At 47.6% G+C, this 16,259-nt stretch overlaps 1 protein-coding gene across 1 annotated transcript in view; it reads right to left on the bottom strand.

The window, feature by feature from the left end:
• Nucleotides 1-151: 151 nt before the first annotated feature.
• Nucleotides 152-16,259, bottom strand: part of Prpf6 (pre-mRNA processing factor 6) — a 59,090-nt gene continuing 42,982 nt past the window's right edge. Inside the window, exons 13-21 of the mRNA XM_051144044.1 lie at nucleotides 9,809-9,930; nucleotides 8,137-8,275; nucleotides 6,570-6,689; nucleotides 6,106-6,282; nucleotides 5,494-5,627; nucleotides 4,603-4,694; nucleotides 2,865-2,979; nucleotides 790-916; nucleotides 152-329 (exon numbers count right to left, since the gene is read on the bottom strand). Of these exons, the coding sequence (XP_051000001.1) occupies nucleotides 177-329; nucleotides 790-916; nucleotides 2,865-2,979; nucleotides 4,603-4,694; nucleotides 5,494-5,627; nucleotides 6,106-6,282; nucleotides 6,570-6,689; nucleotides 8,137-8,275; nucleotides 9,809-9,930 (1,179 nt within the window). The 3' untranslated portion in view covers nucleotides 152-176. The remainder of the gene's footprint in view (nucleotides 330-789; nucleotides 917-2,864; nucleotides 2,980-4,602; nucleotides 4,695-5,493; nucleotides 5,628-6,105; nucleotides 6,283-6,569; nucleotides 6,690-8,136; nucleotides 8,276-9,808; nucleotides 9,931-16,259) is intronic.

Raw genomic sequence — 16,259 nt, 5'->3', positions numbered from 1 at the left:
AAAGAACCAAAACTTGCATTACAATCACAACTCATGGGGAATAGAAACCAAGGACAAAAACAAGAAGGAAAAACCGAAAAGAAAAGAAAAGAAAAAGAGGCCCTCGCCCTAGCACAGTTCTGTAAAAATCTTTAATGAAGGAAGATAGTGCAGGTATGTGCTTGCGGCCCCTGCTATCAGAAGGTGTTCTTGATGCGGGCAGCCACCAGCACTAGGATTTCCCCAATCTTTCTCTGCCAGTTGGTGATGTCCTTGGACACAGCACACCACAGCTCTCCATGCCTGGGCTCTGCATTTTCACAGCGTTTCCTCACTTCCTCCTGCTGCTCCTGGGGAGAACAAATGGTACTTCAGGTGGGGTTCCTTGTGAGGCCTTGCCTGTGCCCCAGCAGATTTCAAGCCATCTCCTCTGCTTGGGGAACATGTCCCACAAGTCAGTGCTTCTCTGTGTGGAATTGTGCTGGATCCCACATGTTGCCAGGTGCTCCCTTTCTGTACTAGGCACTTCCTAGATTCAACATGGGCTGGCTACTACTTGCAGTGAGGACCCCAGGACACTGTAGCCACCCCTGCCTTAATGAGCGTGGCTCCAACAAAGCTCAACTGGGGAGGGGGTTGCTGGTCTTGGCCACTTCCTGTCCCTTTTTCCCAGGGTGTGGATGGAGCTTTTCATTGTCTCCAAAGTGACTAGGGAACAGGTGGGATGTCACTGTACACTGGTGCACTAGCGGGCCTCACCTCAGTGCCATGTGGGATGTCACTGTACACTTTGCACTAGCAGAGCCTCACCTCAGTGCCATGCTGCAGTTCAAATTTGTAGAAGAAGGCCCAGGCATCCCCCAGATCTGAGTCAATCTTCACAGTGCGATGGAACCACTCCCGGGCTTTGGTGATCTTTCGTTCACTCCAGAACAGCCTGTTATGGAAGAGGTACTTGGAGCAAGAGGCACAGAATAGTGTCTGCGGGTTCTGGAGTGACTCTTGAGCTATAAGACCAGCAAGCTTAGGCATGTGCTATAGAAGGTCTGAGTCAGGGTTAAGGGCTACAAGGAGCTCACTCTGGATCCATCACTGATTCACACTGCTTTCTGGAACATTTACACACAGCAAGATTTTTTTTTTTTTTTTTTTTTTTGAGATAGGGTTTCTCTGTGTAGCCTTGGCTGTCCTGGACTCACTTTGTAGACCAGGCTGGCTTCAAACTCACAGCGATCCAATTGGCCTCTGCCTTCTGAGTGCTGGGATTAAAGGCGTGCACCACCACGCCCAGCACATAGCAAATCTTAACACCTTCAACTTCTTCTCTTTCTTCTTCTTCTCCCTCCTCCTCCTCCACCTCGCCCTCCTTTTTCTTTGCTTTTTGAGACAGAGTTTCTCTGTATAACAGTCCTGCCTATCCTGGGACTGGATCTGTAGACCTACAGATCTGCCTGTCTCCTGAGTGCTGGGATTAAAGGCGGGCACCACTGCCACCCAGCTAGATCTTAACTTCTTACAACTATCTGGGTCCAATACGATATGAAACTAACCTTGACAAACATTAATTAAGGTTGATTTTAAAAAAATAACAAAAGCTCCTGAAATCTCAGACTGCCCCTTAAGAAGATACCAACCCTAGTCTAGAATAGCCAAGGCTATATAGAGAAAACTTGCCTTGAAAAACCAAACAAAAAAACAACAACCCTGGACTGTTATTCCACCATGTCTACCCCTTGCAGCTACACAAGCAAATATAAAGGCCAGCTTCCAAAGATCAGCTCTGGGGACCTGGGCCACCTGCAGCATCATGGCACTCAGACCACAGCACACATGATTGCTGTACTTGACACACTGGACACTTAAAAGCCGGCTGAAGAGGGGTCTTACAGGAACAAGAAACTGGACAGTTAGAAACTAACTTAGGGCTGGAGAGATGGCTCAGAGGTTTAAGAGCACTGGCTGCTCTTCCAAAGGTCCTGAGTTCAATTTCCAGCAACCACATGGAGGCTCATAACCATCTATGATGAGATCTGGTGCCCTCCTCTGCTGTGCAGGTGTACATGCAGGCAGAACATTGTATACATAATAAATAAATAAATCTAAAACAAAGAAACAAACAAACTTAGAGGTGGGTGTGGTGGTGCATGACTTTAATCCCAGCACCTGGAAGACAGAGGTGGGTGGATCTTGAGTTCCAGGCCAGCCTGGTCTACAAAGTGAGTCTAGGACAGCCAAGGCTACACAGAGAAACACTGTCTCAAAAAACAAAACTAACAAAACCCGAGGCTCTCCATGGGCGCTCTCCTCCCCACCTGGAAGTCAGTACAGCAGGGCGAACACGGAAATGATGGCATGGCGTGCTGTGGTGAGCTCTGGCAGGCCAGGACGTGGGCTCCAGTCACTCTTTCTTAGTGAGGCAGCTGGTGCACAGCTAACCTTGCCACTGCAAGCAGCTGTTAGGTCTGCTCTCAAGTACCAAATGAAGTAATTCCATGCTGATAACTGATTGTTTTTTAAGCCATATAGTGCTCTTAATGGCTCAGTGTTAGATAAACTGTGATTTAAAGAACATAAACTCTAGATAGTAGGCACACGGAAGACTGGCTTGGGAACAGGAAGGAGTGACTTACTCACTTTAACAAAGCCTTCTGTAAGGTAGGGCTTCTCTGTCTGAGGCACATAGAAGTTACTCTGGGAAAAGGAAGCCCAGGACAGCACGGCTGGACCCTAGAACCTACCTCATCTGCTAGGGCCATTGGAAACCTGGGGCTGAGGAAGAGCCAAAAACCCAGGAGGCCTGAGGAAAGGGAGTGACTAGACAGATGTCTAGACAGTCCTACACCAGGGCCCCATGGAGGAGCGACCCTCACAGAGCTACTACTTACTTAGCCACAGCTAAAAGCACATGCGGGTCATGTTCACACTTCTTCAGGGCATCCACACTCTTGGTCTTCCTCTGGGGCCTTGCCTCAAGGAAGACCGCTTCAGACCACAGGATACCTGAAATTCACAAGCAAAAACCTGCCCCTTAGCCTCACTTCTGGCTTCAGAAATGCACCCTTAGGCTGCCCCAAAAAGAATGTACTGAGGACAACCACAAGGGACTCAAATATCCACCTACCCAGTAACCTCCTGAATTATAGCAGCCTTGCCAGAACAGACTGGACAGCATTCTGTATAACAGCTGCAAGCTTTTACTCTTATTGAGTCAGCAAATAGGCAATGGGCAATGATAATCTGAAAGCACTATCATATACTGCTATTAAAAATAAAAAACAAAACCAGGCGTAGTGGTGCACGCCTTTAATCCCAGCACTCAGGAGGCAGAAGCAGGTAGCTCACTGTGAGTTTGAGGCCAGCCTGGTCCACAAAGCTAGTCCAGGACAGCCAAGGCTACACAGAGAAGCCTGTCTCAAAAGACCAAAAAAATAAAATAAAATATAAATAAATAAATAAAAGACAGTGGGCTGGAGAGATGGCTCAGTGATTAACAGCACTAACTGCCCTTCTAGAGGTCCCAAGTTCAATTCCCAGCAACCACATGGTGGCTCACAACCATCTCTACTGGTATCTGATGCCCTCTACTGGCGTGCGGGTCTACATGCAGGCTGAGCACTGTATACATAACCAATAAATAAATCTTTAAAAAAAAAGTATATATGTATGTGTGTGTGCGTGCGTGCGTGCGTGCATGCGTGTGTGTGTGTGTGTATAATAAATAAAAGAGCACTGGCTGCTCTTCCAAAGGACCTGGGTCTAATTCCCAGCACCCCACATGGCAGCCCACAACTGTCTATCACTCTAGTTCCAGGGGATCTGACACCCTTACACACATACAAAGGCAGAATACCAATGTACATAAAATAAGAAAAATATCAAACTAACAAAACAAACCTCAGCCAGGTATGGTGGTATAAACTTGTTAATTTTAGACTTGGGGTAAGGAATTCAAGGCCAGCCTTTACTACATAGTCAGTCTGAGGCCACTACACCATTATAAACAAAACCTTGTCTCTTTAAAAAAAAAAAAAAAAAAAAAGTAAGCTAGGTATGGTGGTGCACACCTGCAATCCTGGCACTCGACTGTAATCCTAGCACTTGGGGAGGCAAAGACAGGCAGATCTCTCTGTGAGTTCTTCAAGGCCAGCCTGGTCTACACTGCAAGTCCAGGACATCCAAGACTACATAGAGAGTGCTGGGATTAAAGGTGTGTGACACCACCGCCCAACTATATTTCTTCTTTTTAGGTTTTTCAAGACAGGGTTTCTCTGTGTAACCATCCTGGCTGTCCTGGACTCACTTTTGTAGACCAGGCTGGCCTCGAACTCACAGAGATCTGCTTGCCTTGGCCTCCAAGTGCTGGGATTAAAGGCGTGCGCCACTACACCTAGCCCCACAACTACATTTCTTACATACCACATGTAAGCAAAATAATAAAAGTTAAAACCTGTCTTTAAAAAAAAAAAAAAAAAAAAAGACCATGCTTCAGAACATGAACCCAAACTCTTTCACACTGAGACTGAGGGCTTAGTCTGAGTCAGCGAAGCCAAACTACAATGGGACACACAGGTTGTGGTCATGGAAGTCAATCGATCATCCCACGGACCAGCCAGAAGCCCTTACCAGAATTGGGGCACTCCTGCAGAGCCTTGGCCATGAGCGTGTTGGCAATGTTCTTCAGCCCTGCCCGGTACTCCAGCCGCACAGATTCCAACCTAGGAAGACAGGCCCAGCTTGTCCCAGCTCCATCTATCACAGCACAACCAACTAACGACTCCAGCTGGCCTGCTGCTTTTTAAAAAGGCTTTAACATTTTTGCTTTATATGACCGTCATGCGTGCATACATGTGCCATCACAGACAAATGTAGTCAGAGGAACACTTTTGGAAACTGCTCCTAACAAGGGGTTCTATGGACCAATCTCAGACTGTCAGGTTTGCTCAGCAAGTACTCTGTCCTCACTGGGCCATCTTGGCAGCAAAGGAAAGCTCTAGTCTCCTAGGAAGGGGCCAGATGCCATTCTCTACAGGCACGGCAGCGCTGGTGTCCACAGCCTGGCCCCAAGGCAGCAGCCCCGTCTAAGATCCCAGACCCCACAGGGCACAGACCATACTTGACCACTCATTATGTGAGATGCACCTAAGAACTACCCCGCCTCAGCAGTGTCCTCTCTCACCCCAGCAGCCTAAGCCCTAGCTGGACTCCGCACCCACTACCTGTAACCCCCGATGTGGCCCAAGCTGGCGCAAGTCACCATCCTCCTGCTTCACCCTCCCAGGTACACAGCCCCACACGCAGCAAGGTATTGCCTATATCACGGCCTTTATAGTCCACTTGCTCGGCTTCAGTCTCTGCTAACTTAGAGCCCTTTACCAGAAGCCCACGTACCATCCAGGTCCAGCTCCTTAGGGTAGGACTGTGGCTCCTCACAGAAGCTGTCACCTATTACAGTGGCCACAGGAGCCTCAGCTAAAATGAGGGAGCTGAGTGAGGAGCTAATTACCAAAGACTCACCACAGCCCAGGGTTCTTTGGGTTTTTTAGACGAGACTTCTCTAAAATGGCCCGAGCACGAGTCAGCTGCCCAATCTTTTCCTCTAGCCGGGAGAGCAGGAGCCACAGTGGTGTGGAGTGAGGGCATTTCTTCAGCTGTGACCAAGACAGAGAGCAAGAGCTCGGAGAACATCCACAAAAGCCTGAGAACTGTGCTCAGCTTTTACGAGCATGTCAGGGCTGTTTGACCCCTTTTTCACGCTCTCCATGTAGGTTTACAGACACGGCTCTGTACACATGCAAACAGGTGTGCATCGGCTCACTGTGCTGTGTTCTATACATATACACAAAGGATGTCTGCAGGACTTTGTATATGTGTCGTGCCCATGTGTGTGCAAGGTGTGCACTTCATACAGCATGTACACACCACGCTGCTTTTGATGCACCAAACCCCATACATCCCAAACATAGGGTGCACAGAGTTGTAGCAAACGACAAACAACAACATACTGCCCACAGTGAAAAAGGAGAAAGGCCTAGTCCCAAGCGCCAAGTTCCATCTCTGACACTGGCCCTCCACTTCCTTCAGAGCTGTGGGAAAATGGCAACCGCCGCGCTGCTCACAGAGGCTTACCCCCTGGTTATAGGCCTCCCGGGCTTTCTCCATCAGTTCACCCTGCTCCTCAATCTGCCCCTTCATCATCCACAGCTTGGGGAAGTCTTCGTAGTGCCTCAGAGCCTCCTCACATAGCTCCTGGGCAGCCGTGATGTTCCCCAACACCCACTCCAGCTTCACGGACTTCATGAACACCTGCAGAGCAGACAGTGCCACATGACAGAGCACTTCCTCCGTCTATCTGGACGCTCCCTCCCTTCCTCCACACCACATGTGGGAAGTCAGTCACAGACATCTCCCACACATCTATTCTGTGCCTCCTATGTGGCTCCTATGTGAATACAAAAGGCATAGATAATAAAGGAATAATAACAAGGTTGGGCTGTGGCATGGGCTGTGCTGCTCATCTCACTCCTCCCAAATGCGGTGTCTGAGCCAGGAAGCACCCCGCCAGCCCTCCCCGCACCCCCATGGCCACTCACGCGGGCCGTGGGCGCGCTGCTCCGGGCCTTGGCCAGCAGCCTCCGGGCTCGCTCGTACTCATTGTTCTCCGACTCCAGCTTCACGGCCGCCAGCCAGATCTCTTCGCTGTTGGGGTTGGCCTGGAGAACAAGCACAGCTGCATCAAGAAGCTCGGCACAAAACGACCAGGGCCAGAGCACACCTAATCAAAAACAGGCCGTCTGGAAACTGAGCTGGCCTCGCCCTGACACAGGCTAGTATCAGCACACTCCTGCAAAGCACAAGCTAGGGGATGACCGGGCAGACCCCAGCCAGGACCCAAGCTTACCTGAAGGGGAAAGAAAGACATATCTGTTTTCAGTCTTAGAGTGATGAAGCCTCATGGCACTGATGCAGCAATACTAGTGTTGTAGAGCCGCCCTAAATTCTGCAGAGCCTCTCAAGCATGTCTCTGTGTCAGGACCTGTCATATCTGACTTCTCCCCTCCTCCACCGCTAGCCACACCAGCCTGCCCATGTGGTCAGGCAGAAAGATGGTTACCATGTAGATAATAAAGTGCAAAGGGCTCTCAAAGGCATGGGCCAAGCTACACAAACACAGAGTCCAAGAAACACAAAAGCGGTGCACTCAGAACTTGTCCACCCTCCTTAGGGACTTCCGCAACACGGCCACAGTGCCTACAGTTCCGGAAAAGGAAAAACCATCTCAGAACCGTGACATCTAACTGGAGGAGAAAACTGTATGGAAAGGACGCCAGTTACTCTGCAGAGCACTATCACCTACTCCTGTGTCCTCTCTAGGTGACAGTGAGAGCAAAAGACTGACCCGAGTTAGCTCTTTTTCTGGTGTTTACTCATAAGAGACAAACTTTACTGTTACCCTGGGATATGATATCAGATTGATATTTATATAGCACTCTCTATATATTTTAAATGTTACATGTGGGCCAGGGAGATGGCTCAGTGGGTAAAGTGCCTGCTGGGCAACTGCATAAAAGCCAGGCATGGCCATGTATGTCTGTAACCCAGTACTGGAGGGCGGAGACAGATGGGTTCTAAAGATTAACTGGTACCCAGATGAGTCAAAATGGCAAGCTCTAAGCTCCAGGCTCAGCGAAAGATCCTGTCCTTAAAAAAAAAAATAAGGGGGAAAGGAATAGGGGGAGACAGTCTAGGTTAACCTCTAGTTCAAAGACACACTCACTCACTCACTCACTCATCATCCCTGTCACACACACACACTATCATGTTGTAACAGTTGGTCCTAGACAGGCAGGTTAGTGTGGCTGCTGTCATGGGCTCCACTCTCACAGAGGCACTGAAGCACCCAGGCAGCTGACATTTGGTCTTGTACTTTCCAACACCTGGCCTATAGTCACACTAGTTAGAAGGGGATAAAGGGCCAGTGTTCCTGGTAGGGGTGTTCTTTGTGCTTTGGCCCCATAGACCAGGCCATGCATGTCATCTCGTGTCTCTAGACAACGACATATCCCAAGGAATATACACAGGGTAAGTTCTGAGGCCACTGTAGCTCCAAAGCTGAGTTTGTATTTATGGCCCCTCCCAGCATAGGTATCCTTCACCTACCTGAAAGGCCAGGGCCAGGATGCTCCTTGCTGCAGGCACATCCCCCGCCAGCCACTTTGACTTGGCACCCATTAGCCACAGCACCTCTGCCTTGGGGCAGTGGGCCACAGCCCTCTGCAGGAGCGCTTCCAGAGACTCCCTGGAAGACAGAGGTCATGGTCACCAGGAGCTGGGCCATAAAACAGAGCCACAGCCACAAGACGCCGAAAAGACAGTTTCTACTTCAAAGTTCGGTACTGCTAATGATTTACAAGATTTTATGATGGGGAGAGTGTGGGGAAATCTGTCCTTCCATAAAGAATCTACAATCAACTACTGAAGAGGGCTCTATAAAGCAAAGCGCTGTTTAAACAGCAGAGCCTTTTATAGCATGTGTCTTGGGGACAGTGATAACACGGCAGTCTGGTGACAGTGAAGGGCTTTTTATCTCCACACAGAGGACACTCTGGATTCACGGATAAAGATTAAGGTCCCTGGCACCCCTATGCCCCCACACCACTGAGCAGTAGTACTCAGTCCTTCTCAGCTTTGGATACTGCGCGTGAGATCTCTGGTCATCTACGGTCCTCCAACACCTCCTGGTCACAGCCCCTTCACTGAAGACCCCAATGGGGCCTTGTGTTCAGCAGCAGCCAAAGAAGATGCAAAAGCACAACACACAGAAAGCACCCACGGAAGCAGCACCATGTTCCCCAGAGCCCTGGGCCCAAGTATTCATGACTTTCCTCATCAATCTGTGAGCCAGCAGCAAAGAAAAAACAGGTTAGTAGGAGGAACTAACCCTGACATACTTGAGTGGACAGCACTGTACCTTTAAGCCATGAGTCATGAGGCCTCAGCCCACATCTGACACAAGATCCTATGCAACTTGGCACTTAGGACTGTACCAAGTGATGTTCTACACAGTAAAGTCTTCAGAATCACTTAGGAAGTCCTCAAGCTCCCTAAGGAGTTCAACTCTGACACACCAAGCCAGCTGGCAGGGTAAGAAGAGCCCTGTAGAAACTAACACTAAGTAACATCAGAAAAGAAAGAAGGGCTCAGAGTCACAGCTGCAACCTTGGTGAAACCAGCAAGGTCTGTGCCCACCCAACACAGGGAAAAGCTGAAGACCCCAAAGAGGCTGACACAGGGTGCCCAGGGACATGAGCCCAGTACCCCAGAGAGCTACACATTTAAAACAAGAAACTACAATGCCTAATTTAATCAGTATTTACAGCCAATAAGGCAGACCCAAAGGTTTTTCCAATTAAAGAGTACAATTAGAGGAAATTGTCAAGGACCTCCTTCTGTGTACAAAAACCAGCCAAACCCCAGAAAGCTAGTGCAGCTTAAATGAGAAACAGACTGCATGGGCCCTTACCCTGCACCGCCCACTGCTAACGGCAGCGCCTAAGCACAAACAGCCTGCACTGGGCACTCTTAGACCCATGGGGCACTAGTAAAGAACAGGGTTCTTTGACGCCTTGGTTTCTCAACTATAAAATAATGACAATCTAATTATTGAAGGGCTATAAAGAATGAGGCAGTTTCAAAGTCCCACAAAAATGTCTCCTCTCACTGTAACCTGCTCACAATCACAGAGAGACAGACCCAAAATGGTGTCACATGCAGATCTTCAGGAAAGTGAGGTGTGAACCCAGCACCGTGCAGGCAGGAGCTGACTACGCACCTGGTCCCATGGTTCTTCTCGAAGTACGCAGCTCGCAGCCACACACTCTTCTTGCTAGGGAAGACTTGCAGGGCGTAGGCGTAGATGGCGCGTGCACACTCCAGGGCATTGTGGGCCACACACTAGAGCAGAGCAATACTATGAGGAAGGTAATTCAGGACTGCCATGGGGCAGATAATACTTTTCAAGCCTCTTGCAATTCTCAGTAATGACATCTGGTAGCAAATGTGCTGTGGTGCTGATCTACTTAAACTACAACCTAAGACAAGGACACCAGAGGATGGTGACACCAACGCTGGAAAAGTCCAGAAGGTAGCCTCCTGGACCCCTGGCTTACAAGAAGAGCTGGTAAGAGGGGTAGCAGTTTTTACTTGTAGGATAACACATGCACACACATACACTAAGCTTATATATATATATATTTATATATATTTGTGTGTGTGTGTATCACGTGCTGGTTTTTAACTAGGAGTACTATGTATTTTCCTTTAAAAAGGTTAAGCTATTCAAAACCTGTTCAAGATAGATCAACACAAAGAAGATGAGAAGCCCCCAATCTAGCAGACCACAGCAGATACCGTGGGGCTCTGCTTCCTTAGTCCCCTGACTCCCAGCCTATGCTTCCGCACAAGGGGTTGAACCCAACACCAGGGCCTTGCAAGGACAATGAGCACTTCACCATTGAGCTACATTCTTCACTCTCTCCTGTTTGTCGTTTTACAGCAGTTTCACTCAGTTCCTAGGCTGGCCTTGAATCTGCAATCTTATCTTTCTGAATAGTGTGGTCACAGGCCTGCACTATCAGGCCTTGATCTTCTAGATTTTTTTTTTTAAGATTTATTTATTTATTATGTATGCATATTCTGTCTGCAGGTCAGAAGAGAGCACGAGATCTCATTATAGATGGATGTGAGGTACCATGTGGTTGCTAGAAATTGAACTCAAGACCTTTGAAAGAGTAGCCAGTGCTCTTACCCTCTGAGCCATCTCTCCAGCCCCCCTCTAGATTCCCCCCAGCCCCCGATGTTTAAGTGATTTCAGAGGCTGGAGAGATGACTCAGTGGTTAAGAGCACTTGCTGTTCTTATGGAGGATCCAAGCTTGGTTCCCTCACTCACACCAGGCAGGTCACCGATAACTCTAGCTCCTGGGACTGTAACGTTGTCTTCTAGCCTCTGCAGGTATCTGCATACACATAGCTCATGTGCACAACCCATAACTGTGGTGGCTTAAATAAAAATGGTGCCCACAGGGAGTGGCACTATTAGGAACTGTGTCCTTATTGGAGGAGGTGTGTCACTGGCCTGCAGGTCCAGATGCAGCTCCTCCTGTCTGCAGGCACACCACCGTGCTTCTCACCATGATGAGGCGGGACTTCTGAAACTATAAGCCAGGACCATTTAAATGTTTTCCTTTATAAGAGTTACCATGGTCGGGCTGGAGCGATGGCTCAGAGGCTGCTCTTCCAATGGTCCTAAGTTCAATTCCCAGCACCCACATGGCAGCTCACAACCATCTACAACTGCAGCTCCAGGGAATCGGATGCCCTCTGGCTTTCAAGGGTACCTGCACACATGTGGAACATATAAACTCACACAAACACACATAATCACCTATAAATATAAATAAAAATGAAAAAAAAAATCTTAAAGAAAAAAGAGTTGCCATGGTCATGGTGTCTCTTCACAGCAATATAGACGCTAAATAAGACACATGTACACAAACACATTCACACACACACACACACACACACACACATAAAAGTAAGTCTTTAAAAATCAATCAAACAAACTTTAATCCCAGCAAAATTTAATCTCTGTATAATCTCTGTTATACAGAGAATCCCTGTCTCAAAAAAACTAAAAAACCAGCCAGGCGTGGTGGCCACACCTTTAATCCCAGCACTCAGAGGCAGAGGCAGGTGGATCACTGTGAGTTTGAGGCCAGCCTGGTCTACAAAGGGGAGTTGAGGACACCCAAGGCTACACAGAGAAAACATAAACAAACAAGCTAAAAAACCAACCAAAGAAACCAGAACACACCCAACAGTCATATACATAAAGTGATAGGTAGGGGCCGGAGAGATGGTTCAGCAGTTAAAAGCACTGGTTGCTCTTCCAGAAGCCCCAGGAGTCAGATTCCCAGCACACACAACAACAACTGTCTGCAATTCATCTTAGGGATCCAACACTCACTTCTGGCCTCTTTGAGCACTGAACACATGTGGTGCAGATACATGTAGGCAAAACACCCACACACATAAAACAAAACAAAACAAAACGAACAAGAAAAAAAAAGTGATAGGTGGGCTGGAGAGATGGCTCAGGCGTTGGGAGTACTGTCTGCTCTTCAAAGGTCCTGAGTTCAATTCCTAGTAACTACATGGTGGCACACAGCCATCTATAATGAGATCTATTGCCCTCTTCTGGCAGGCAGGTCTACATGCAGACACAATACTGTATACATAATAAATAAATAAATAAATAAATATTAAAGAAAGAAAAAAGAAAAAGTGATAGGTAATCAACCAGCAAGGTGGCTCAGGAGGTTAAGGCACTTACCACCAAGCCCAACAAGTTATGTTCAATCTCCAGGACCCGCACAGTAGAAAAAATAAATCAAGTCCCATTCAAGTTGTCTTCTGACTTTCAAATACATGCTGGAGCATGTACACACACACACACACACACACACACACACACACACACACACACACACACACACCACTTTTTTAGTGGTAAGTAATATCAAATGATAAAGCCAGTCACTAAATGCTGTGACAACATCCGATGGGAGCTAGTTTAACTGATCTTCGTGGCGGCCATGAGACCCAACAACAAAGTGAACAAGCTCAGACACTTAGTCTCGAAGAAGACTAAGGGCTCCCGCCCTGGGGAAAATCACTTCCTTCTCTGTTCTGCAGACAGCACTCAGGAGGCAGAGGCAGGCGGGTCTCTGAGTCTGAGGCAGCCTTGTCTACAGAGTTCTAGTACAGGCCCCACAGAGAAACCCTGCCTCAAAAACAAAAACTAACAAGAAGGGGTATGTATCTGGGGGTAAATTAATGGCCACCAGGGAGAAACAGGGCAAACTATTAAATCTGTAAATGGAGCATGTACAAGAATTTTAATTCGGAAGAACATGGCTGGTCTGGCAAGAGATCACATCTATAAAACCTTCTAGGTCTGTGTGACCTGGCTGGAACACAGACGTGCCCTTAGTATGCACCGTTAATCCCAAACAATGAAGGTAAACCAAGAAGGAAGCTCTCATGTTTGAGCGATGTTTAACTGAGAGGCAGACAAAGTGATTAATCAGAGAAAGCTATGACAGCACAGGATATGCCCAACTCTCAGGAGAACAGAGCAAGGAGAGGTGATCTAAGGGGGGCAGCGCAAGAAGTGGAGGGCAGTTTTTCCAGGACAGTTTTACAGAGACAGGTTGTAGAAGGAACAAGCTAGACACAGGTGAAGATGGAACGAGCCAGAGATGAGAAGGAACCAGAAGATTAGAGCAGATTGCTGGAGTTAGTTTGAGGCCAAGCAGAGCAATTCAGTCAGAGGCCGAGAAAGATTTGAGCCAGAACAGCTGAGTTGACCCAGCCAGAGCTCAGAGCAAGAAAGAGCGAGCTTATTCAGCAGTAAGTCTCAGAGGCTGAAAACACTCTAGGCCTAGATTAGACTGAAGGAAGGCTAGAAGCTTCTAGGACTAGGCCTTGGTTAATGGACTGAGGCAGTAGCCTCCAAGATGACAAATACCTCAGGCAAATAAAAGTTACTTTAACAGGAGCTGGGTGTGGTGGTACATATCTTTAATCTCAGAATTTAGGAGGCAGAGGCAGGAGGATCTCTGTGAGTTTGAGGCCAGCCTGGTCTACACAGTAAATTCCAGGCCAGACAGAGCTACACAGTAAAATTGTCTCTTAAAAAAGAAAAAAAAAAAGGGGGGGGGGAAGCAAGCCAGGCATGGGGGCGCACACCTTTAATCCCAGTACTCCGGAGGCAGAGGCAGGTGGATCTCTGTGACTTCAAGGCCAGTCTAGTCTATAAAGCGAGTCCAGGACAGCCAAGCTTACACAGAGAAACCCTGTCTTGAAAACAAAAACAAAACAAAAGGTCAGGTGTAGCTGTGACTATATACCACAGGGAAGTCATCTGGTCATCCAAAACATGCAGTCAGATCTCTTCATAGAGAAGAGATGCCAATAACCCTCTGAGTGTCGGTGTCCAAGGCCCACAGCATGTGCTGGCACAGGCATGGAACAGAGAGGCATGCAAGAAGTCAAGAGGGTCTTCTCTCAGGGGCTGTACCCTGGCCAAGAGTACCTAGAGGATTAGTGCTCTACCCAGAGCAAGCCTGCTCTACACTCTTCTGTGTGGCTGCTGACCAAAGCAATGCGCTCAGCTGGAAAAGAATTAGGACCTCCATTGCCTAACCTGCCTACAGCATCAAGCAGCAGTGTCCAGGGCCATGGTGGTAGGCCAGGCCCACAGTAGGGAGGAGCCCCAGAAGCCCCCATATTTCTGAGAACACTAGAAACATTACTTCTCATTCCTGCATGAAAAAGAAAAACAGCTACGGTTAATGAGTAAATGTAGTTAAGTAACAATAAAAAATGGGAAAAGCTGGGCATGACAGTACATGCCTGAAATCCTAGCACTCCAAAGGAAGAGAGAGGTAAGGATTCTGAGTTCAGGCCAACGTAGGCTATGTCAAGAAAGTAAACAAAGAAGCTGGGCGTGGTGGTGCACACCTTTAATCCCAGCACTCAGGAGGCAGAGGCAGAGGCAGGTGATTGCTGTGAGTTTGAGGCCAGCCTGGTCTATAGAACAAGTCCAGGACAGCAAAGACTATACAGAGAAACCTGCCTGAAAAAACAAAAACAAGAAAGTAAACAAAGAAAAGAAAGGAAGAATAAACTAGAATCACTCTTGGATGTCTCACATTTTGTTATCTTCAGAGTGGTATCTAATAAAGGCTCCAAATTTATTAAAAAGAAAGAGATGCAAAGCATGTAATTCTGCGTTCAGAATAAAGAAGTTGTCACACCAAGTGCTAGGGTCTTTAAATATAAAGGCTTTTTCACTAAACAGAGAGAGCATATGTTTACTGGCTCTCTATATGAAGATTTTCACACACAGTTCAGTACTGGGAATTGAACCCACGACTTTGTGCACCCTTGGCATATGCTCTGCCAACTAAGCAATACTTTCAGCTCAATATGATGAACCTCTTTGATATATGAATAAACCTTCCAATAGCATATATGAGGCCGTCTACAGGGGCTACAAAGCCAATTCCTGAGTTCTGTGTCACAGTGCAGACACTGGTGTCAAGAGATCCATAGAGGCCAGGTGACGGTATGTAAACTTTTTAATACCAGGACTTGGGAGGCAGAGCCAGGCAGATCTCTGAGTTTGAGGCCAGCCTTGTCTACAAAGTGAGTTCTAGGACAGCCAGGACTACAGAGAAACCCTGTCTCAAGAGAGAAAGAGCGGGGGGGGGGGGGGGGGGGGGGGCGGCATTGACACAGAGATACCACTAAAAAGTGAATCACTGGTCTACCAAGATGAATGTTTTTTATTACTATGCAGTTTCAACACACAAAATGTTTTTAAAGGGCTGGAGATATAGGTCAGTGGTGCAGTCCCTACCTAACATTCACTAAGGCTCTGCGTCTAATCCTCAGTACCAAAGATAAATTAATTAATTAAAAACACTTGAACTGAACAGAAGGCTGAGGCAAGGAGATCCCAAGTTTGAGATCAGCCTAGGCTACATGGCAAAATCTTTTTTCAAAAACCTAAAAGAAAAGACTGAGAATGTAAATCCATTGGTAGAATGCTTCCCTGCCTGACACTGGTAGCTCTTGGATTCAATCTCTAGTACCACATAAACTAAACACCCCGGTTCACACCTACAACCCTAGTACTTGGGAGGTGACGGTGTGAGGATCAGAAGCCTGAGGGCATCTCCAGGTACACGAGAAGGACAAGGAGAGACTTTCCGGGGCCAGGGGCGCAACGGATGACACGCCTGCCTACGGGTCAGAAGGAGAGACTTGTCCGCCTGAGATGTTATCTCAAAAAAACAAAAGTAGGAGCTAAAGAAATGGCTCAGCAGCTAAAAGCACTGGCTGCATAAATTCGGTAACTCAAGCACCAGGGGATTTGATGCCCTCTTCTGACCTCTGTGAGCACTAGACACACATGTGGTGCACATGAAGCCAAACCAGTCATATACATAAAATTAAGAACAACAACAAAAATGTTTTACAAAGCCAAAAACTAGGAGGCTAGAGAGATGGCTCAGTGGTTAAGAGCTGCCTGTTCTTCCAGAGGTCCTGAGTTCAATTCCTAGCAACCATATGGAGGCTCACAACCATATATAATGAAATCTGGTGCCCTCTTCTGGCAAGCAGGTGTACATGCAGATAGAGCACTCATAAAATA

Source organism: Acomys russatus, chromosome 4, assembly GCF_903995435.1.
Source record: "Acomys russatus chromosome 4, mAcoRus1.1, whole genome shotgun sequence".
In the NCBI taxonomy this organism is placed as follows: Eukaryota; Metazoa; Chordata; class Mammalia; order Rodentia; family Muridae; genus Acomys; species Acomys russatus.
The sequence above is the reverse complement of the archived record's forward strand: the minus strand, read 5'-3'. Positions and strand labels throughout refer to the sequence as shown.